We start from the raw sequence: 24,558 nt of genomic DNA, 5'->3' as shown, positions 1-24,558 counted from the left end.
AATGTCTGACGGGAGCATCTTTAGCTCTTTCAACTGTTCGAGAGAGGGTGGTAGTCTCAAATATTGGGGGCACAGATACCAACAGCTTCCCTCATAATCTTTACTTTTTGCATCTACAGTGGGTGCAGATTCCACCTAAGAAAGTAACTGTTGTCAGGTAGGTGTACTGCTTCCTGGAATCAGCCTCCTTTGCTTTCCCTACTATGGTCTGCAAAGGTAAATGTGTCTTCCACTAAAATGTCACTAGCTCGCTTTTGGTAACGTGGCTTGAGCAATAAGGCCACGCTCGAAGGTAAATCAAAACAGTGGATGTAACAAATTTCAATAAGATGTAGAGAAAAAGAGACAAAGAAATTCAAAATTCAAACAAAGTTTAGAGAAACAGGAGTATTTAATAATTACTCAGGAGTGAAAATTATAACCAGGTCAGTAGTTTAAGGGTTATTAATTAGCAAAAACAACTGTCCCAAAGGAAATAAAGGACTCATTTAGTTATGTGTTCAAAACCACAAAAAAGGAAAATAAAGTAAAAAAGCAGATCCACTGAATCAATCAGGAAGTCACATACAAAAAAGTAGGGGACCTCGCTAGCCATGCTCGAAGGGCACTGGTAAGTCCAATTTCTGGTGATGATCAACACAGGAATTTGATGCAATGTTTTGGGCTCAATCAGTTCCAGAAGCTGACGAGATGCGCAGAAGTGTCATGAAGTGCAAAATTCCCACAGAGTAGAGTTGGGTCATCAAGTTGAACCTGAATTCACAGCCATCAAAATCTATGAAGCTTCAGGCAGCTACAACAGCTGCGAAGTCTTCGGAGCTTCCAAGTTATGGAGATGGTCCAAGGTTGATGATAAGAGCCAAAGCATGGAACACGGTGTGAAACAAGCAGCGTACTGGAGCTCACGCTGGAGGTTCAAACATGAAACTTGTAACCGCCAAGCTGTATCACAGCAGGTTTCAAGGTTGTTCAGCCATTCGAACCCATATCTCACTTATCAAAGTGGAAAGGATACCAATAAAGGCAGATCAAGGTGCAGGCATCTCAGGGTTTGGGCTCTTTGTGCTTACACTGTAGCCGTACAGCGAAGGTGTACATCATATAAAAATGTATACAAAGGATAAGACCTCAGAACCAGGTAAAAGCAAAGTACATTTCTGTGCTTATGTTGTGGTGAAACCAACAAAATCAGGTAATAGGAAGAGAAGGGAAAATACAAAAGCAAATCACGATAACTTGGTTAAGAACATGGAGAAATGACCTGATCCTACTACAGTAATGATACATCGCTGCAACAGGAGGCCCTCAGGAGACGAGTGATGTAGCAAGTCCAGGAAAATTACTTCAAGGTATTCGTTGCCGCTCCCCAGCCAAACAAACACACCGGACGAGTGCTCTGGTGTTCGCGCAGGACCATCCCAATTGCTCGCGTCCACTTTAGCGTTACCACAAAAAGGAAACACTCAGGTTGAGTTGTACACCTCGAGCTTATTCACAAAGGTACCTTACACCTGTGAGTTATCTATACATACAAGGATGCTCGTAGAGTAACTTTGCTAGTTTTAGCTATTCTCCAATACGATAAAGTTACTCAAAAGTGTTGACTTGCACGTCTGCACACGCTTAAACAGAGGTGGAGTAAAATTTACAAATGTAACTTACTTCGGCCAAAGTGGAGCAATAGAAAGTGCAGCACCATAAATAGCCAACCACTGGTAATGCAAAGCCCTCCCATAGAAAATAATGGAGAGAGAGACTTAAAAATAGAACCCATTCGAAAATAAAGATAAAATTAAATTATGTATTTTGCCTTTTTAAAATACACACACCTTTAAAAGAATGTTATAAAATTACATATATTTAAAATTAATTACTTCATGATAATATATGTTAATCTTTTAATTTTAAAAATATTGCAACCAATGTTCCCTCTAATTTCTTTCCTCTGTGTGCAGCAGTGGAGGGTCTCTGTGCTCTGCAACCATGGCTATGTGCGCCAGGAACCAAACCGCGCGTGTCTGCGGCGCCAAATGGCACTCAAAACGTTTACTTTACAAAGTGAAAAGATGGTGCATTTTCACACATACAGCGCCACAATAAGGGTCTTAAGGGCAGTTTGCAAATTGGATAAGCACGCCATGACATGAATTGGTTAAAGTGGCCTGTTTTGCCCTCTGTTCCACTCATTTTCCCCTCGTTTTTGTTCCCCTCTGTTCCACTCTTTTTGTGCCTTTCTGCCCTCTGTTTCACTCGTTTTCCTCTCATTTTTTGTGCCCTTCTGCCCTCTGTTCCACTCATTTTTGTGCCTTCCTGCCCTTTGTTCCACTCGTTTTCCCCTCGTTTTTTGTGCCCTTCTGCCCTCTGTTCCAATCGTTTTTGGTGCCTTTCTGCTCCCTGTTCCACTCGTTTTTCCCTTGTTTTTTGTGCTCTTCTGCCCTCTGTTCCACTCGTTTTTTGTGTCCTCTGTTCTACTTGTTTTTATGCCTTTCTACCCTCTGTTCCACTAGTTTTTCCCTTGTTTTGTGACTTTCTGCCGTCTGTTCTACTTGTTTTTGTGCCTTTTTGCCCTCAATTCCACTCATTTTTTGTGCCCTTCTGCCCTCTTTTCCACTCGTTTTTTGTGCATTTCTGCCCTTTGTTCCACTCATTTTTCCCTCGTTTTTTGTGCCCTTCTGCCCTCTGTTCCAATAGTTGTTTGTGCCTTTCTGCACTCTGTTCCACTCGTTTTCCCTTGTTTTTTGTGCTTTTCTGCCCTGTGTTCCACTCGTTTTTTGTGCCCTTCTGCCCTCTGTTCTACTTGTTTTTGTGCCTTTCTGCCCTCTGTTCCACTAGTTTTTCCCTTGTTTTTTGTGCTCTTCTGCCCTCTGTTCCACTCGTTTTTTGTGCCCTTCTGCCCTCTGTTCTACTTGTTTTTGTGCCTTTCTGCCCTCTGTTTCACTCGTTTCCCCCTTTTTTGTGCCCTTCTGCCCTCTATTTCACTTGTTTTCCCCTTTTTTTGTGCCCTTCTGCCCTCTGTTTCAAACGTTTTCCCCTTTTTTTGTGCCCTTCTGCCCTCTGTTTCATTCGTTTTCCCCTTCTTTTTGTGCCCTTCGGCCCTCTGTTTCACTCGTTTTCCTCTTCTTTTTGTGTCCTTCTGCCCTCTGTTCACTCGTTTTCCCCTTTTGTTGTGCCCTTTTGCCCTCTGTTTCACTCGTTTTCCCCTTTTTTTGTGCCCTTCTGCCCTCTGTTTCATTCGTTTTCCCCTTCTTTTTGTGTCCTTCTGCCCTCTGTTCACTCGTTTTCCCCTTTTTTTTGTGCCCTTCTGCCCTCTGTTTCACTCGTTTTTCCCCTCTTTTTGTGCCCTTCTGCCCTCTGTTTCACTCGTTTTTCCCCTCTTTTTGTGCCCTTCTGCCCTCTGTTTCACTTGTTTTCCCCTTTTTTGTGCCCTCCTGCCCTCTGTTTCACTCGTTTTCCCCTTTTTTTGTGCCCTTCTGCCCTGTTTCACTTAATTTGAGTGGTGGACATGTTAGTCTGCTATTTGGATTGAAAATATGAAAATCTCTGTAACGTGGTGTCACCAGATTGCCTGAAATAACATATGTAATTATACTTAACTAAAAATGAATGTTAAAACATTGTAAAATAATTAAATATGTTTTTCTTTTTAGATATTTTTTGCCTTGAATTACATTTTTTTAGATTTTTAATTAGTTTAAAATATTTAATTTAATGCCGTTTTAATTTATGTCCGTACCTCTCTTATTATTAATGGGTGTGTGTTGCAGTTCCAGTGGATGACCATGTGTGATGTTGGTCTCTGAGCTCGGGTACATTTACAACTGTTTCAGGTACATCATGGCTGTTGTGACTTTAGAGGTGTGGTTTGTAAATAGCAATGGGTTTACTCCTTTGTGAGAGAGTGCTTGTCCATCCCTACACCCCTCCTTGCTCCTCCCTTAGCCCCTCCCCTTTATTCATAAATATTTCCCATTTTACACCCACTCCCACTCTGTCCCTCTCGCATTTGCTATAAAAAGTATATAAACATGTGCGGAAACTCTGCAGTCGAGGCAGGCAACTCCACAAAGAAAAAGATAGGAGAGGCAGAACGACAGCACATACTTTGTGAATCGCATTTTGTTGTACTTTAGTCGTCCTATAGTAGCTTATGAATAGGTCTGATTATCTGTGAGACTCTCTTGGGTGTATCTGATGAGATTGTAAAGCTGGTGAAACTGTCCTCAGCAGATGGGAAGCAGGTTCCATTTGTAGCAAAAAGGACATAGATAGAGGTCACTCAAGTGGATCTTTGTAATGCAAGGCCATGTCCCCTCGGAACAGAAGTCATTCGGACTATTACGAAGAGTTGTTTGCATATGGCTGGCCTTGTCTGTAGTTGCACAAAGACTAGAGAATGATGTGGTGGGGTGTTGCTGAGATTAACTAACAGTCATTCCATCACCTTGAGTTTATCTCAGTGATCAGCCCTACGTGGCACAGAACAGTTGTTGGTCCCATAGAGACCTACGACACAGGGACTCCTGCTGCAGCCCCCTGGTGAGGCTCATTAACGCTGGAAACCGTTTGAGGTTAAGTGTATTCCAGATCCTTGGGGCGTGGCCTCAAAGTTCAGGATCAAATGGCCTTTGAGGGTCAGAGCCATGGCTTATAAACACTCCGGGAACAAAACACACTGAATGGAATTAGGCCACAAATAGTTACAAAGGAATGAGGTTAATTCAAGCATTTCCATCCCTCGCTGTGTGCTTTTCTCAGTAGATTTTGTAGAACAATCAATGGAGTGGAGTCTCTGTGGTTGCTTCATGTAAAGGTTTTGCGATGCTGAAAGCTCTTCCTCAGGGTTGACCGTGAGCACCTTTTATTCTCCCACATGGTCTTTCTAATGTAGAAAGGTTACATTTACAACTGAAGTTTTTGTCACATTGAGAGCACAGATCATTTTATTTCTCGTTGTGGGTTCTCTCATGTTGAATGAAACTGAATCTCCAGCAGACCCTTCCCAGGCATTTAGAGCTATGACAAGGTTTTTTCCAGGTAAGTTCTCGCAGGTTGAGTGAGACCAGATTTCCGACTTTTTCAACATTGAGAGAGCTAATCAGGTTTTTTCCCAGTGTGAGTTCCCTTATGGTGAGTGAAAGTTATTTTATGACTGAAGCTTTTCTGGGATTCAGAAAACTGATAGGGTTTCTGCCCAGTGTGGGTTTTCTCATGTGCAGTAAGGTTGGATTTCTGCCTGAAGCTTTTACAGCATTCAGAGCACTGATACGGTTTGAGGCCAGTATGGATTCTCTGATGTACAGTTAAACTGGATTTGTAATGGAAACTGTTTTGGCATTCAGAGCACTGATACAGTTTATACCCAGTGTGGGTTCTTTCATGAACAGTAAGGCTGCATTTCTTACTGAAGCTTTTCCAGCATTCAGAGCACTGATAAGGTTTTTGTCCAGTGTGAGTTCTCTCATGTACAGTAAGACTGCATTTATGACTGAAGTTTTCCCAGCATTCAGAGCACTGATAAGGTTTTTGTCCAGTGTGAGTTCTCTCATGTACAGTAAGATTGTATTTATGACTGAAGTTTTTCCAGCATTCAGAGCACTTATAAGGTTTTTGTCCAGTGTGAGTTCTCTCATGTGCAGTAAGACGGCATTTATGACTGAAGTTTTTCCAGCATTCAGAGCACTGATAAGGTTTTTGTCCAGTGTGGGTTCTCTCATGTACAGTAAGATTGTATTTATGACTGAAGTTTTTCCAGCATTCAGAGCACTTATAAGGTTTTTGTCCAGTGTGAGTTCTCTCATGTGCAGTAAGACTGCATTTATGACTGAAGTTTTTCCAGCATTCAGAGCACTGATAAGGTTTTTGTCCAGTGTGGGTTCTTTCATGTAAAGTGAGATTACGTTTTCTACTGAAGCTTTTACAGCATTCAGAGCACTGATACGGTTTTTGTCCAGTGTGAGTTCTCTCATGTGCAGTAAGGTTGGATTTCTGACTGAAGCTTTTCGAGCATTCAGAGCACTGATAAGGTTTTTGTCCAGTGTGGGTTCTTTCATGTAAAGTGAGCTTGGATTTGGTATTGAAGCTTTTACAGCCTTCAGAGCACTGATACGGTTTTTGTCCAGTGTGAGTTCTCTCATGTGCAGTAAGGCTGGATTTCTGACTGAAGCTTTTCGAGCATTCAGAGCACTGATAAGGTTTTTGTCCAGTGTGGGTTCTCTCATGTGCAGTAAGACTGCATTTATGACTGAAGTTTTTCCAGCATTCAGAGCACTGATAAGGTTTTTGTCCAGTGTGGGTTCTCTCATGTATAGTAAGATTGCATTTATGACTGAAGTTTTTCCAGCATTCAGAGCACTGATAAGGTTTTTGTCCAGTGTGGGTTCTCTCATGTGCAGTAAGGCTGGATTTCTGACTGAAGCTTTTCGAGCATTCAGAGCACTGATAAGGTTTTTGTCCAGTGTGGGTTCTTTCATGTAAAGTGAGCTTGGATTTGGTATTGAAGCTTTTACAGCCTTCAGAGCACTGATGCGGTTTAAGCCCAGTGTGGGTTCTTTCATGTACCGTAAGGCTGGATTTGCGAGTGAAGCCTTTCTGGCATTCAGGACACTGATATGGCTTTCGTCCAGCGCTAGTTTCCTCATGTTTAGTGAGGTGGGATTGATAACTAAAGCTGTTCCCACAGTCATTGCTCCTATTAGGGTTGTTTGTTTCTCCAAGTTGGGTTTGTTCCTCAATACCTGTCATCTTAAGACTGAATTTGATTTCTGATCATGGACTTGTTTGTCACAACTCAGCATGACCTTCTAAAATACATTTCAGATGCTCTTCTTAACATATGTATTTAACTGATTATAGTTTTTTCCTGGAGATCATTTTCCTACCTTTAAAGGCACCGATCTAACTTGTCTTATTAACTTTCACAGAGGAGCACCTTGTATTTATTAAGATGCCCTCATGGATTCATTTTCTCCAAGTTACGCCCGGGTGAATTTTCTCTTGTTTAATTAGTCTCATTTAGTGATTCTAGTTTATCACATTTGATTTAGGAGTTCTAAATCTTTGGGCTTTAGTGTTTGCATGTTAGGTATGTTTGTTCATACAAGTAATGACAGATGATTAGGGCATGCCAGGGCGGTTTATGAATTATCAATAGCGTAACACTGGCCCATTTTATACTTTCTGAGCCAGTACATGTTTTTTTGCTCAGTGGCTAAGACAGGCACATGGTCGACTTTGTAAGTTACAGAACACTTTGAAACTACTCGTATCAACCCAAGAGACAGAGTTGGTGGGGGAAAATCTTCCTATATTGGAAATGATAATCCAGCATCTTTGCCGAAATTACATCTGAGAAAGAGCATTTACAATTTGTTTCTTTTAAACAATCTTTTCTCTCTTCTGAATCACAGGAGACGCAGTCAAAAGCTTGCGCTTGTAAACCGGGGATATTAGTCTTTTTGACGGTTCTGTCACATCACAACACGTCTACGGATGCTGATCTGTTGGGGAGGGTTTGGGTCTCCAAAGCATTTCTCATAAACCATCAAACAGAATTTACAACACAGAGTTTTCTCAAGTGCACTGCGTGGGAATCAATTGTGGCCAATGTTCTCCTCAATCTCAGTTACTGACACTTGGTAAACATTTATGATCATTTTCCGTTAGGATTTGACAACTTTCACATACACCAGTTTCTTCCGCTCCAACATCCTCACCATTCCTGGCACATAGAATGTGTTTCTTCTCTAGAGCTCGAGAATGTTTTAACTTTCCTTGAAATAATCCTTTTCGTTGTGTTTCACTAAATTTAAACCTTCTTATTTCTGTTCATGCTTCTGTCACCTGTAGAAATGGAGTCAAAAATTGTAAATGAACACAAAGACAAAATATTCGTGACTTTATACTTTGCATAAAGAAACAATTAACAAAAACAAGAAAGGAAATCAGTTTGAGTTGCATTTCTGATAGTGGTGAAACAGTGTAGATCGGGAGCTCGGGATCACTGGAAATCAAGGATTTGAGAGCAGAAGAAGTAAACATTTAAGAAAGGAACACAGATTCTCAGAAGCAGCCACCACTATCAAATTGCAATTTCAGTGACAACGGCTGGCGTCATAGTGAGATATTTGTAATTCTTGTAATAAATTACTAGATGTTATTTACTCCCCTGCCCACCTAGACTGTTAATCTATTCCTTTTTCCAGTGATCTAGGAAGGGACAATTTATTGGACAGCACAACAGTAAAGGAAAACTAAGAAGGGTAAAGAAAAGAAAAACACAAAACAGAGGAAAGAGAAAAAAGGCTAGCTTCTACTCTCATCACAGGGTTTCCAGCACAGGTAACTCTGCAGTAGGCCTGGGTGATAAATTCTGTTCTGCTCGTGGAATTTGGGTAATTTTGCGTTCTGTGGAGAACACGGAATTGCCAAAAATTCTGCGATCCGCGGTTTTACAGACTTTTTTGCTTGTTTGCGCTTTCAAAATGCGTGTTCCCAAGATATTTCTCCCCGAGCATGAAAACAGCATTCGCGAACAGGAAAAAATCAACATGAACAGGCGGAACAACCAATTCCGCGTGTTTGTTGAACTTTTGCGTGCTCGCAGAGATTTTTTTACCGTTTCGTGAAGCTTTGCGTAGCGTGACTACTCACATTCCACCCACCCCTACTCTTCAGCAGATGCTTGTGAACTCATAAGTTACTTCTAAATACAGTGCCCCCAAGGTCAGCACCAGGTGCAGTTTCACCGGTCGCACCACCTTAAAGCAAGCCCTGTGTGCATGTGTCTCCACACACATGTACTGTGTCTTTTGCTTGTAATAGACAGGACATAAAAAGGGCAGGATATGAGGAGGCAAAGAGATGGACGTCATATCCAAAGAGAACAGACGCCGAAAGACAGACAGAGGGAGGATGGTATCGTGTGGTCTGGAAGAGGAGACAAATGTGCAAATTGTTAAGGAACTGCTGGGCAAAACTGACCTAAAAAGAATTGGACCCGCACTACACTCCCAACATGTACCAGGAGGAATGTGGATCCATCAGGTGAATATCAGAAGTTTGATAACAACAAGAATAGTGCATAGAGGGAGTTAAATGTTGAAGCTGAAGAGACAAAAAAAACAGAGATCAAGAAAGGGAATAGAGAAAGAAGAAAAAGGGGAAAAGGAAACTTAGAGTTATAGGAATCCTTACCTGACAGTTATATTATATTTTGTTCTTCCGAGGGTGGCAGCCACGCTGCACTGCCTGGTCATCCCAGAATATCTTGAAAGGAAGTAAAGAAATGGTTTTGCATCAGACGGCTATCACACTTCATCACATTTTACAAATAACCATCCTGAACTTACAAAACAAAAGAATATCTTGTTCTCTGGATGGCATTGTGAAGCAACTCTGGTTATGAATACATATTTTTTTTTTGGTTCAAGAGCCATGATCCTTTGCTGAAAAAGGTCTCTGTGAATATAGAGTGCACCCACAGTCTCAGAGAACAAACCCTAACAACCCAGTCCATGTCTTCATAACCCCCATCTTTCCATTTACAGATCATGAAACTTGCAAATCAAAACAATCTGGTTTGCAAAGGTATGTTAATGTCCTTGTACATAATTCTGTCCACTGTTCATAAATCAGTCAACCAGACTCTTCGATTTATACAAACCATGCTCTCGGAGCAACAGCAATTCAAGTTCAAGCTGATGCAGAGTTTGAATGCTGAGCAATGGAAGCAGCAAAGCATCAATGTGTTGGTGCTTTTTATCTATAACTTATCTGAAGTATAAATAAACCCTTCACGAGACAAAGCTTGGAACATTGAAATGTTTAGACCTCCATTGAAGACAACGGAGCAGCAGCAGCCTATACAACCTGATATAGGCCCGCTGCTCTCAACATTACAATGTCCTAATACACAGCCTCTGCCTCTCTGAAATATATGGATTGGGAAGGAGAAGGCAGAAGATGGAGCCTGCAGCAGGGCACAAAGGAGCCTCCCCCTTCCTCCTTCCGTAGCTCGCAGTGTAACTGGTATCTAAGAAGGAAGAGGGGGGGGGGAGGGGGGTTCTGCTCATCTCCTGCTTCTCCCCGGCTCAACTGAATGATGAAAAGCAGTTTAGCCGAGCCCAGGCACAACCAGGTCTGACTTCAGCCTCCTTTCACAGCTATTGCTGTGACTGTTCAACAATTAACCCCTGTGGTCCTGTTGACTGTTTAACATTCAGAGCACCAACTGTGAAAAAAAGGTTTCGGAGTACCGGAGGTGTTTCAACCCCCTCTGTTGTAGATGATTCTAGGACTCTAGTAAATATTCCCAATTTCATGCCCTTATGTGGTTATATCAAATCATACCCTTATACAGGCATAAGAATCATACCCATATTAAGACATAGCCAATGCAGGCCAAATACGGCAAGGCTACTCCCATAGACTCCTAGAAAGCACAACGCGTTCTTAAATAAACCGAGCCTCCAGCAACCTGGGAATTCCCCCTGCTTCTGTATTGATTTGTCCTAGAACTCCTGGAGCCCTGAAAGAACTGCGAGATCTTAGTGACGTCTTATGTCCAACCTTACGTAAAACTCGGCACCTTCCAGGTATAAATATACCAGCATCTGCCTTAAGAAACACACAGTGGTTTGGAGCAGATCGGCTATCTACTTGCCCGACACCCTGCTGATGCGAGTGCCGAAGGAAGCCGACCCTCCCTGCTGACGCACTGACGAAAACGCTGTCTTTTCTCCTGCCGAGAAATCCAGCTCCAGTGTTTCCCTGTCACCCTTGCGGGTTGCTGGGAGATCGAGTCCTGAGAAAGAGATACAAGACCTCCTTCATTCTATTACCAAGGTACAGAGCTGGTTAGACCCACAGAGAATTCTTGATTCAGATTCTTGGCAAAAACTGTAACTCATCTACTCCTTCACTGTACTAGGCTTAGGGTAGGTACACTGGGGTAGGCGCATCTTAGAAACACCAGTTGAGTACGGTTAGTCATTATTTAATCATTGTATGTATTTAATCCATTTTAAGTATCTTATGGCATAGAAACCATATAAAAGCTTTTACAGTATTATTTCATAATACTTATTTTACTGTACGCACTTTACTTTATGACAAGTATTGCAATTGTGGCAATTCACTTCTCTTGCATGAGAAAGTAGACTGCTCAATAAATACCCTTTTTATTGAAAACGCCTGTCTCTCTATTTCTCTGCACTCCTGGTGAAACTAAGCATGCACGATTGACTGAGTGAAATAGCTATCTATTGTTTCCGCGACTCTGGAGATATACTCCCTATTCTGGGGGAGCAAAGTTGTCATGTTTATGCGGTTGTCAGAAACTAATCCCTTCTTGACTATTCAGGAAAGTTAACACCTTGTTTACTCGAGAACGTTTCTAGTGACCTCTGGGCTAGCCGGCATTTCATAATTAAGTCTAACATATTCAATAGAGACCTAGTCGACCTCAGTCCTACGTCTGCACTATCGTTTACGCTATTCCAATGCGCAGAGCCTATTGGGAATATAGGAACTACACTACATGGTAGTAGAGTAACACAGTCGTGCTTTTCACACAGACCCCTTTTTTCCGTAAAAACTCCAATAGACGTCTGGAGTGGGTAAAAGGTTAATATCCGCCAGAACTTAGTAGGAACAGAGATTCCTATGTATTAGTTTTTGGTTTAGTCAACGTTGAAGGATACAGTGTTCCAAAATATTGTGCACCTAATCTTTGTTTCCTTGAAACTTGCTTTGCAAACTTTCATTAAACAATGTCAACTAACGGCGACAACAACGAAACCGGTGGAGCTGCAGTAGATGCGAATCAACCGGGTTTTGACGTTACAGGGTTTAATGAAAACAAACCGGGTGCAATAATCATCCCGGTAAATGTAAGGAAGAGTGTAACTATACAACTTATAGAAAATGGTGTATCATCGAGAGGTGGTACAGTCATATTTGTGGTAGAGGCACATGAATGTCGGCAGCAAGAGGTATTCTATTCTTGGATACATTTTCTAGCAGCAAATCCTGTAACACACGAGTTCCACTACTACAAAGCAGGGGAACCTCCAGCGGAATACGTTCCTTTCGAGGACGTTGAAATTCCACTAACTTACCAGGAGCATCAGCTCTGGTTTAATGGCGCCCTAAAACATCAAAATCCCATTACCAGGCTTGGTCCACTAGGTAGACCAGGAGCCACATGGCCAGTTCTACCCAGCTATATACCACATCCTGACATTGAAGAAATGTCAGACAGAGAACTTTTAGTTCAACTAAAACAATTAATTGAAATACATAGACAATTGGTACAATATGTCATGCGGACTTTAACAGTCCAACCTGCTGCAAAAATTACACAGCACACCCCCCACCAGGGGAACACTAATAAAATTACACCACAGACTATACAATCAGTCATTGGTAAATTACCCGCAAAACGGGAACAAATTCCGTTCTGGTTAGCTCAAAGAATTACTCAAATAGAGGCAGTATTTCCTGATACTACCCCTCACGAAAAACACAGAATTCTGACAATCTGCTTACCAATGGGGATTGCACCACATGTGGAGGACTGTGACACTTGGGGAACAGTCTTTGCTTCAATCTACACAAAAACACATGGTGTTCCGTCTATGGCAGTTATACCAGACGTACTAAGACAGATTCAAAATGAATACGGTCCAGAGCCTGCTTTAAATCTAGGTATGAAATTACTGAAAGACTTTAAGCAAGTCTCGGCTATACTACTAGCCAACATAAAGGGAGAAGCAGCATCCGTGACGATCCGCCAGAAATAAAAAAAAAAACAGATATAACAGAACAACCTTTTGAACTTGCCAGAATAATTGAAAAATCTTATGAAGAATTAGGTAGAGACAGTTTGGGTGGGAAACCACTAAAACCACAACTAACAGAAAATCCTGAAAAGACTTTCATTAAAACTAATTTAATAACTCAAAAGAAGAAGTGGAAAGGTGATAAACAGACCTCTCCCAGAGAAAAACAGTTTCAGACCAGAGGAAGGTCTCCCCAACGGAGAGATAGATCTCCAGACCGGGGTGGGAGGGTACGTCTCCCCAACGGGAGCCCTCTGAAAAAAGATATAACCTTAGAAATAGGGAAAATTTGAGAAAACCTGACAGACATCAAGATATTAATACACGTCCCTCTCGATCTTTTCAGACTTCCTCACAAAAATCGGAAAGAAGAGGACGGTCAGAACATAAAGAAGAGCGCGTCAAGGACAAAGAACCTGCTCATCAAAGTAAAAAATTACAGTTTCCCAAAAAGAAGGTAGCCAGTATTAAATTAAAACATGCCGAGGATTCTGAGGACACAACTCAAGAACGGAGAATGGGCCCAGACAATGCTAGACAGTGCAGCAGAAGTGACCATAGCTCGCAAGATCCTGATGAATCTTCTGGAGACAGTGGACACGAATGAATACATTCAAGTGGGAACTGCAGACACGAGAGTCAGTGTGCCACATAAATTATATGAAATAACATTACGTATAGAGGGGGACAAAACTAGAAAAATAAGAGGTCTCTTCTGGGAGAACCTATCTCAAGGTTATGATATCCTTCTAGTAGAAAAGGACTGGCCACCAGAGTTTGTCAGGGAGTGCCCACATGGCGAAGAAATGATTATGCCTGCTGTTAGACGGGGACCTGGAGGGTCGGCCGAGGACAAGGGAGAGGCCTCCGGTGAGGGCCGTCTCCAGCGATCGTACAGACAAGTAACTTCCCCCCCACAGATGGACACCACACAAGGATAAGGTTAAGGCTTTTTATATGCAGTTCTCGAAGCAAAATATCACGGTACAGGGAGATCGGGACACGAGGGTCCTCTCAATTCTAGTCTCTGGAAGGAAAAGGGGGTAGCGGGACAGTCGTGATACCTTACTGGTATTGAGGTGGTCTGATGGATAGCTCACAATCCTCGAGCTCGGAGTTCTGGAAGGTCGGGCCGCGGCAGCGCCAGCAGGCTCGGGTGGCAAGTCTCACTTGAGGAGGGCCGCGGCAGCGCCAGCAGGTCCCGACGATGATGTAGGTTGCAGAGGGCCGCGGCAGCGCCAGCAGGTCCCGAAGACGATGTAGGTTGCAGAGGGCCGCGGCAGCGCCAGAAGGTCCCGAAGACGATGTAGGTTGCAGAGGGCCGCGGCAGCGCCAGCAGGTCCCGACGAGGAGGAAGGTTGCAGAATGCCGCGGCAGCGCCAGCAGGCAGGACGATGGTTCACAAGGCAGGGCTGCGGCAGCGCCAGCAGTCCGTCAAGGATGAGTTCTTCTAGGTGTCTCTCGACTCCAGGATACAACTGCCTTCCTGCTCTGGAGCTGCCCCAGTTATAGGTCTGGCCCCCTTTGATGTCCGGACCCTCGCTCTTGGAGGTCGGAAGGTCCGGGATGAGGGAGTCCAGACACCCAGCAGGGGGATGGAGCCAGCGCCCGGGGAGGCTGGGGGCGATCGGCACCTGGCGGGGTAGAGCCATCGGCACTCCTCTCTCCCATTGACCTGCCAAGTGGTCCGTTCACCTCCTGGGTGGTTGGTGGTGCCGGGATGTCGGGGCCTGGCCAGGCCCAGGGTTGGGGTCGAGCTGAGGCCACGCGGCCTCGTGGTGCAGTGTCCAAGATGGCGGCTGGGCCGGGCAATGGTGCTGGCGGGGGCCCGGGCCAGTGATACAGAGATGTCCGGGAGTAGGTGGCCCGTAGGGGACGGGTTGCGGGTTGCTTCTGTGGGTCGCCGGGGTCGTTCTTCTGGTGGCACCGGGAGAGCCGGTGTCCAGGCTCTGTCATGCGGGGAGGGAGCGAGCCCTTCACGAGGCCTGTCCAACACCTGCCTTCTCAAATCACATTCCAATTCATAAAAAATACACATATGCTAGAAAATGGGCAGTGGCCCAAGCTCCTGCATTATATAAAAATCATGTAGGATGGGATGAGGATTCTCCTCCCCATAAAATCCAGTAAAAAAAACAACCTACTGCACAAAGGCAGTATCCTGTTAAGCAAGAAGCTAAAAAACAAGTCAGGAAGATCTTAGAACAACTTGAGTACCAGGGGGTGATTGAAACATGCACCTCACAAACGAACAATCCTTTGTTTCCTGTATCCAAACCAGACCATTCATATCGTCTAGTATTGGACTATAGACACTTAAGCTCCTGTTGCAAAACATTTACAGTACAAAATTCACACAGTGCAGCACTGATGAAAAACATCGTGCGCAAAAAATATAAAATGACATTAGATATTTCAAAGGTTTATTCTGTCAAACATTGCACCAGAAAGCAGTTAGACAGCTTTCTCCAGTATGGGGGCTCAAAAGCAATTTTGTCATCTCCCACAGGGATTCAAGAATAGCCCAGGATTATTTTCAGCCAGAGTAACAGAGTTATTACAAATGTATGATGATGAGGCATTATCCTATGTCGACGATATCTATCTAACAGACAATGACCTGGAGACACACTTGAAAAGAGTGAACACCATAATACTTGGGTTCGCATCTGAAGGGTACAAATTCAACTTTAAAAAGTCACGAATTGCCCACCTAACTGTCCTATTTTTAGGATATGAGTTATCAAGTGAAGGCAAAAGCCTAGCAGACAACTTCTTAGAGAAGTGTGCCGTACTCCAAGCTCCAAAAACGCTGAAAAACTTACAATCAATTCTAGGTTTCCTGAATTTCGGAAGAACTTACATTCTAAATTATGCAGAGATGGTTACACCACTCTACGAACTAATAAAACCTGATTTTAAAGCAATTAATTGGACTCAGAAACACACAGAAATTTTACGATCATTACAAACAGACATGTTAACTAAAACAAAACTACAAACACGAGCGAACGAACGCAACATTGTAATCCGAGTCATCCCAGGAAGATGCGGATTTACATGCCTGACCTCTAATGAGGGAGACACGTTACCAATAGCTTACAAATCACACTTGTGCACACAAGCTGAAATGAAATTCTGTTCCACTGAAAATATTCTAACTGCGGTACAAACTGCTGTAGCAAAAGAAAGAGCCCTGGCATAAGGTAAACGCATAATAATCGTTACACCAAAACCTGCCCTAGAAGCAGTAACAAGAGCAAGCATTCCGAATGCTAAAGCCTTACATCCGAGATGGATACAATGGGTTAATTCTCTTGCAGCATCAGACGTAGTATACGAATTTGATCCTAACTTAAAAATGCAAGAATTTCTCCAATACGAATATGAATGTCCTCTGCCAACTGAAATTCTACCTCTGGAACAGTACACCAGTGAAATCTACACAGACAGATTTGCACAACACTACGTTGTGGATAAAAAAGTTTACAATGCGGCATGTGCGATTGTAAAAGGTCGCTGGTGCATTGGAAAATTTAGACCATTAATCACTAAAACTGAATCGCTCAGAAATTGTACAGTTCAGCGAGCTGAACTACATGCTTTTAAGATGGCGCTTGAAAATGCAGATCGCGAATTCCCCACACTAATAGTGTGCGATTCACATTACTGCGCAAACCTTACAATAATTCCATGCAGACCTGGATTGAAAACGGTTACAAAGATGAGACAGGTGGCACAATAAAACAAAAAACTATGGGAACAGGTAGTTATTTTACAGAAAGAACTACAAAAGACTCACGTGATACATACGCAGAGTCTTCGACGTGATGGCGTTCACGTTGCAGGGAATTCATTAGCTAATAAAGCCACAGCGGCAGCTGGTCTACCGGCTTCCGTAACTACAAAAAAGCGTTCTAAAAAACAAATAGATGGAGAAACGCTACTAGCAGTAAAAGCCTCAATGGAAGGCAATTATGCGGCGTTACCTCTAAATTATCCACTCGGAAATATATACATAATTGATGCGAACTCCGTTCCTTTTGCTCAAATCCCTGGAGTGGGGGATAGAGTAATTCCAAACACGAACCGGAGAGTCTTCTTCATTCAAGAAGCACACATGGGAATGGGTCTGAGGCACCAAGAGATCCTGAAATCTCTAATAGAATTGCAATCAAGATACTGGTGGCCGGGAATGAGCGTGCAAGTTTATAACTTTGCAATGGATTGTCAAGACTGCAATAGAGATCGCAGTTATGAACCGGACCAGATATCTGATTCTAGCACAGTAAGACCAGTCCAGACACCACTATTAGACAGCATTAGACTATCTACACGCAGGCGTCCGATCGGACAAATGCGATCCCATAAATATTAAGACGAGATTCGTTTGGATGTGGCCCGAGCACGCGGCCGACGCCAGAACTGTTATAAAATATTTGTGAGTCTTTATCGGCACATACGCAATTGGCATGCTACATTCTGACCAGGGTCCTGCGTTTAGCTCTCGAGCTTACAAGGAGGCCATGACCAGCTTGGGCATTGCATTGCGGTACTCTAGTCCATTCCATCCTGAGGGAAATGCGGTAGTGGAAAGAAAAAACCGTGACATAAAGCAATCTATAACAGCGAGGGTATTAGGTTCGGGTGATGGGTGGGTCAAACATCAAATAAGTGTCCAACATAGTCTTAATAATCTGCCAAGAAATTCTCTGGGTGGAATCACTCCGTATGAACTTTTGTTTGGTACAAGAATGATAATCGAAGATCTCGATTGTCAGACTTCAGTGGTGGAACAAAAAGCGTTTGATATCAAAGATCGTTTGGCTGTTTTACAGGACTTGAATGAAACAAGAAGAAGTCTAAGTAACACAAAGCTAAAGCCAACGGCCACTGAAGACAAACCACCTGTCCCAGCAAGACCTGTTTGGATTCCAAAGATTGGGGATCTGGTCAGAGAAAAAATTGCGGTAAAGAAGGAATTTGGGCCTTCTTACAGAAAAGCAGTACCTGTCTTAGCTATCATCGGAACAAGATCAGTCGTACTACCGCCCCTTGCTGGTAAAAAGGAGAACCGAGTTGTATCAATCGACCTGGTAAAACCACAACCATGTGGCCAATAATAAGTAGTAGGCCCAGTGGACTCCCAAGAAGTAGCAGAAGACCAAACCTTGCTACAATCCAAGAGGTTCAAACGAGAGACTAATCACATTCGATAAACCTGCAGTGAATAAAAAAGGACTATGCAACAAAGCCATGGAACTTGTGCCTCTTGAAACCCAAATTGCAACAGTTCGTCAAGAAACACCTGTCTACAATGATGTAGCCTCGGACTATACCAATGTGAAAAAGGAAGAAGAAACTACAAAGATTAATAACAATCCTGATGCCATTCAAACAGTTGACAGAACTGCATCTGGCTACTTCATCAATTTCGATGACTTTTCTGATGATCCAAGTGAACATGAAGACAAGCCATCAAACAAAACTTTCAAAGACAAAATTACAGAACTCTTTCATTAACTTGGGGAAACATATATGATTTCACCGTGGATTGAATTGTGGATTGTGTTAGGTGTACTTTTCCTCCTGCTCTGGATCATTTTAATTCTAAGCTTGGGAAGAATGATTGATGGAAAATACAGTACAATGGACACATCAAGTCAGAACATCAACTTGGTTCTAAAATCTCACAGATCATCTCACATTAAAACAAGCAATGGAAATGCAATAGGTCTCGGATTTATTTGAGTTGGAGCAAATGGTATTGTAAATGGCAATGTCTTTTTGCCATGTGTTATGGAGTGTATGCATGTGGTGTGTAGTGGAGTTATGTGGGTTGGATTGAAATTGTAGCAATGGTGGCATGCTGAGCTTTAGATGATTATGTTTAAAAGTAAAGGTTGCAATACTGCGATTGCTACAATAGTTAATTGTGGATGCATTAACAATTGATGTGTGTACTGATGGTTGGTGGTGTGTGTGCCTGGTGGAAGCGTGCACTGACGGCTGGTGGTGCGTGCCTGGTGAAAGCGTGCACTGACGCCTGGTGGTGTGTGTGAGCCTGGTGAAAAGCGTGCATTGACATCTGGTGGTGTGTGCCTGGTGGAAGCGTGCACTGACAGCTGGTGGTGTTTGTGCTTGGTGAAAGCGTGCACTGACGGCTGGTGGTGTTTGTGCCCAGAGAAAGCGTGCACACTCACACACTGCTGGCCCTGGACACCCACATACTGATCACCCTGCATACTCGCACTGCTCACCCTGCATACTCAAACACGGCTCAACCTGCACACTCACACTCTGCTCACCCTGCACACTCACACACTGCTGGCCCTGGACATCCACATACTGCTCACCCTGCATACTCCCACACTGCTTACCCTGCACACTCACACACTGCTGGCCCTAGACACCCACATACTGATCACCCTGCATACTCACATACTGATCACCCTGCATACTCACACACTGCTCACCCTGCATACTCACACACTGCTCACCCTGCATACTCACACTCTGCTCACTCTGCACACTCACACACTGCCGGCCCTGGACATTCACATACTGCTCACCCTGCATATGCACACACTGATCAACCTGCATACGCACACACTGATCACCCTGCATACTCACACACTGATCACCCTGCATACTCACACACTGCTCACCCTGCATACTCACACACTGCTCACCCTGCACACTCACACACTGCTCACCCTGCATACTCACTCTCACACTGCTGGACCGGAACACCCACATACTGCTCACCCTGCATACTCACACACCCTGCACACACACACACTGCTGGCCCTGGACACTCACACTCTGCTCATCCTGCATACTCACACTCTGCTCACCCTACATACTCACACACTGCTCACCCTGCACACTCACACACTGCACACCCTGGACACTCGCACTCTGCTCACCCTGCACACTCACACACTGCTGGCCCTGGACTTCCACATACTGCTCACCCTGCATACTCACACACTGCTTACCCTGCACACTCACACACGCTGGCCATGGACACCCACATACTGATCACCCTGCATACTCACACTGCTTACCCTGCACACTCACACACTGCTGGCCCTAGACACCCACATACTGATCACCCTGCATACTCACATACTGCTCACCCTGCATACTCACACACTGCTCACCCTGCATACTCACACACTGCTCACCCTGCATACTCACACACTGCTCACCCTGCATACTCACACACTGCTCACCCTGCATACTCACACACTGCTTACCCTGCATACTCACACTCTTCTCACCCTGCACACTCACATACTGCCGGCCTTGGACATCCACATACTGCTCACCCTGCATATGCACACACTGCTCACCCTGCATACTCACACACTGCTCACCCTGCATACTCACACACTGCTTACCCTGCACACTCACACACGCTGGCCCTGGACACCCACATACTGATCACCCTACATACTCACACTGCTCACCCTGCATACTCACACACTGCTCAACCTGCACACTCACACTCTGCTCACCTTCCCGACCTGGCTCAGTGGCGTGAAGAAGGGGGGCCCACCCAGGAGCAATTCCGGCAAGAGCAAAAGACCTGTCCCTCCCTCGAGGGACTGCGACAGCAAGCACTCGCCCAGAGCGCGGGAGACACCGCCGGGGCCCACTGGATCTATTGGGACAATGATCTGCTGTACAGCGAACAAAGAATCGCAGAATTGGGGGCCAGCCGAGTGCTGGTGGTGCCCCTCCGCTTCAGAGACTTCCTTTTAAACTTGGCTCATGATGTACCCCTGGCTGGGCACTTGGGGCAAGATAAGACCTACAACCGCCTGGTAACCCACTTTTACTGGCCAAAAATGAGAAATGACGTTTCCAACCACTGCCGGTCCTGCCCCACCTGCCAGGCCAGCGGAAAGAGCGGCCGCAAGCTCAAGGCACCCCTGCAACCCTTTCCCGTGGTCACCACCCCGTTCGAAAGGGTGGGAATAGACATTGTGGGGCCCCTGGACCCCCGAACAGCACAAGGGCATCGATTCATTCTGGTCCTGGTGGACCACGCCACCCACTATCCCGAGGCCGTTCCCCTTCGAACTGTAACAGCACCAGTGGTAGGCCGAGCCTTAATGGGGATCTTCTCGCGAGTGGGCTTCCCCCGGGAGGTCGTCAGCGACAGAGGCATGAACTTTATTTCAAAGTATATGAAATCCCTCTGGCAGCAGTGCGGGGTCACCTACCGATTCACCACCCCCTATCACCCACAAGGAAACGGACTGGTCGAGCGGTTCAACCGCACTCTCAAGGGGATGATCATGGGGCTGGAAGAACCCCTACGCCGCCAGTGGGATGTGCTACTCCCGTGCCTCCTCTTCGCCTACCGAGAAGTCCCCCAGAAGTCCCTCGGCTTCAGCCCCTTCGAACTCCTGTACGGGCACCCCGTTCGAGGGCCCCTCAGCCTAGTGAAAGAGGAATGGGAAATGGCCCCCCTGAAGGCCCCTCCAGACGTCTACAAGTACCTCCTGACCCTCCGCAATCAGACCAGGCGATTCAGAGAGATCGCCAAAGCCAATCTTGAGGCCAGTCAGGAGGACATGAAGAAATGGTACGACCAACATGCCTCCTCCATCGAGTTCGAGCCCGGACAGCAGGTATGGGTGATGTCCCCCACCGAACCTTGTGCTTTGCAGGACAAATGGACGGGGCCCTTCAAGGTGGTCGAACGCAAGAGCCCCGTCACCTATCTAATCGACCTGGAATGCCCCCGGAACCCCCTCCGGGTCCTCCACGCCAACAGACTCAAACCACACTTCGTGCGCTCGGAGCTCAGCCTGCTGATGGCTACGGACAGTGGGGCGGAAGAGGACTCCGAGCCCCTCCCTGATCTACTGAGGACCCGTGAAAACGATGGTTCGATGGACGGGGTCCGACTCTCCGATGCCCTCACCCCGGAGCAGCGCCAGGACTGACAGGTCCTCCTACGGCAATTTGCAAACCTCTTTTCCCTCACCCCTGGGGTCACCCCCTGGTGCCTGCACGATGTAGACACTGGGGACAGTCCCCCTATCCGACACCCGGCGTACCGAGTGCCAGATCGGGTGCGTGCCTGCATCCAAGAAGAAGTCTCCAAGATGCTCGCACTCGGAGTCATCGAACCCTCGGACAGCCCCTGGGCCAGCCCAGTCGTACTGGTCCCCAAGGCTGCTCCCCCGGGCACCACCCCCGAGCTCCGATTCTGCGTCGACTATCGGGGTCTGAACGCTGTCACCCGGACCGATGCTCACCCCATTCCCCGAGCAGATGAACTGGTTGACCGCATGGGGGCTGCCCGCTACCTAAGCATCTTCGATCTGACAGCGGGCTACTGGCAGATCGGCCTCACTCCCAGAGCTCAAGAACGATCCACCTTCTCCACCCCGGATGGACACTACCATTTCACGGTGATGCCCTTCGGCATGAAAAACGCTCCCACCACCTTTCAACGACTGGTGAACCAGGTATTGGCGGGCCTCGAAGAGTTCAGCGCCGCCTACCTGGACGATATCGCGGTGTACAGCCGTCACTGGACAGACCACCTCCGCCACCTCCGAGAGGTCCTGCAGGCCCTCCAACAGGCCGGCCTCACAATCAAGGCCAGCAAGTGCCAAATTGGTCAGGGGTCCGTGACCTACCTCGGACACCAAGTAGGAAGCGGTCTGGTGGCCCCTCTCCAGCTCAAGATCGCTGCCATCCAGTCCTGGCAACCCCCCGTGACCCAAACCGAGGTCCGAGCCTTCCTGGGGCTCACCGGGTACTACCGGCGGTTCGTGAAGGACTATGGCAGCATTGTGGGGCCCCTCACGGAGCTAACATCCAAGCACCACCCAAAAACAGTCAACTGGACTCCCGACTGCCAAGCGGCCTTCGAGAAACTAAAGGCCGCCATGTGCACCACCCCTGTGCTCCAAGCCCCCGATTACAGCCGCGAGTTCATCGTTCAGACGGATGCCTCGGACCATGGCATTGGGGCCGTCCTCTCCCAACTGAACAGCGAGGGAGTTGACCAACCAGTGGCCTTCATCAGCAGACGCCTACTGGCCCGAGAACAGCGCTGGAGCACCATCGAGCGGGAGGCCTTTGCAGTCGTATGGGCCCTCAAGAAACTCCGGCCCTACCTCTTCGGTACCCACTTTCGGGTGCAAACCGATCATCGCACCCTGCAATGGTTAATGCAGATGCGGGGGGAGAATCCCAAACTATTGCGATGGTCCATCTCCCTGCAAGGGATGGACTTCACTGTGGAGCACCGACCTGGCCAGGATCACGCCAACGCGGATGGCCTGTCACGCTTTTTCCGCCTCGACGAGGAAAGTCCCCAAGAGGATGGGTGACTCTCCCCGCCTTCAGCTGGGGGGGACGCATGTTGGACAGGCCACATGAAGGGCTCGCTCCTTCCCCGCATGACAGGGCCCGGGCACCGGCTCTCCAGGTGCTACCCACAGAAGCCACCCGCAAACCGTCCCTTACGGGACTCCTGCTCCCAGACATCTCTGTATCACTGGCCCGGGCCACTGTCAACACCATTGCCCGGCCCGGCCGCCATCTTGGACACTGCACCACGAGGCCGCGTGGCCTCAGCTCGACCCTAACCCTGGGCCTGGCCAGGCCCCGACATCCCGGCACCACCATCCACCCAGGAGGTGAACGGACCACTTGGCAGGTCAATGGGAGAGAGAAGTGTCGATGGCTCTCCCCCCCCAGGTGCCGATCGCCCCCAGCCGCCCCGGGCGCTGGCTTCACCCCCCTGCTGGGTGTCTGGACTCCCTCATCCCGGACCTCCCGACCTCCAAGTGCGAGGGTCCGGACATCAAAGAGCGCCAGACCTATAACTGGGGCAGCTCCAGAGCATGAAGGCAGTTGTATCCTGGAGTCGAGAGACACCTAGAAGAACTCATCCTTGACGGACTGTTGGCGCTGCCGCAGCCCTGCCTTGCGAACTGTCGTCCTGCCTGCTGGCACTGCCGCGGCCTTCTGCAACCTTCATCCACGTCGGGACCTGCTGGCGCTGCCGCGGCCCGTTACTATCTACGATCTCCTCGGGACCTGCTGGCGCTGCCGTGGCCCGGTACCATCTACGATCTCCTCGGGACCTGCTGGCGCTGCCGCGGCCCGTCCTCCTAGAACGCCGAGCTCGAGGATTGAGAGCTACCATTACTTCATCCCCTACCAATTGGTAACAAGACTGTCCCGCTACCCCTTTTTCCTTCCAAGAGACTAAGAACCGAGGGGACCCCTGTGTCCAGACCTCCTTGTACTATACTACCGTACTTCAAGATTTGCTTATAAAGAACGTTGAACCTTATCTTGGTGTGGTGTCCATCTGTGGGGGGGAAGTTACTTGTCTGTACGATCACCGGAGACGGCTCTCCCCGGAGGCCTCTCCCCCTGTCCTCGGCCGACCCTCCAGGCCCCGTCTAACAACGACATCCAGCAATGGTTCAAGGCCTACGAGGTAGCCATGATCTCCCACCGTATCCCGCGAAAAGACTGGGGAGCCTGGTTGTGGGGGAGATTCGTCAACGAAGGAAGAGATGCCCTGCTACAACTCCCCGACGCAGAGATGACCTCCTACGAGCACATGAAAGCCGCCCTTCTCACTCGCTATGGGCTCACCCCCGAGATGTACCGGCAGCGATTTCGAGACTGTAAAAGAATCCCCGGTACCACCTGGGTGGAATATGTGAAC

At 46.7% G+C, this 24,558-nt stretch overlaps 1 protein-coding gene across 2 annotated transcripts in view; it reads right to left on the bottom strand.

The window, feature by feature from the left end:
- Positions 1–372: 372 nt before the first annotated feature.
- Positions 373–24,558, bottom strand: part of LOC147729401 (uncharacterized) — an 88,779-nt gene continuing 64,593 nt past the window's right edge. For both annotated transcript variants that reach the window (XM_086959723.1, XM_086959725.1), the window contains exons 2-3: positions 9,193–9,264; positions 373–7,839 (exon numbers count right to left, since the gene is read on the bottom strand). In XM_086959723.1, coding sequence (XP_086815849.1) covers positions 5,092–6,741 — 1,650 coding nt within the window. In that variant the 5' untranslated portion in view covers positions 6,742–7,839; positions 9,193–9,264 and the 3' untranslated portion in view covers positions 373–5,091. The remainder of the gene's footprint in view (positions 7,840–9,192; positions 9,265–24,558) is intronic.

This window comes from Lissotriton vulgaris, chromosome 2_2, assembly GCF_964263255.1.
Source record: "Lissotriton vulgaris chromosome 2_2, aLisVul1.2, whole genome shotgun sequence".
In the NCBI taxonomy this organism is placed as follows: domain Eukaryota; kingdom Metazoa; phylum Chordata; class Amphibia; order Caudata; family Salamandridae; genus Lissotriton; species Lissotriton vulgaris.
The sequence above is the reverse complement of the archived record's forward strand: the minus strand, read 5'-3'. Positions and strand labels throughout refer to the sequence as shown.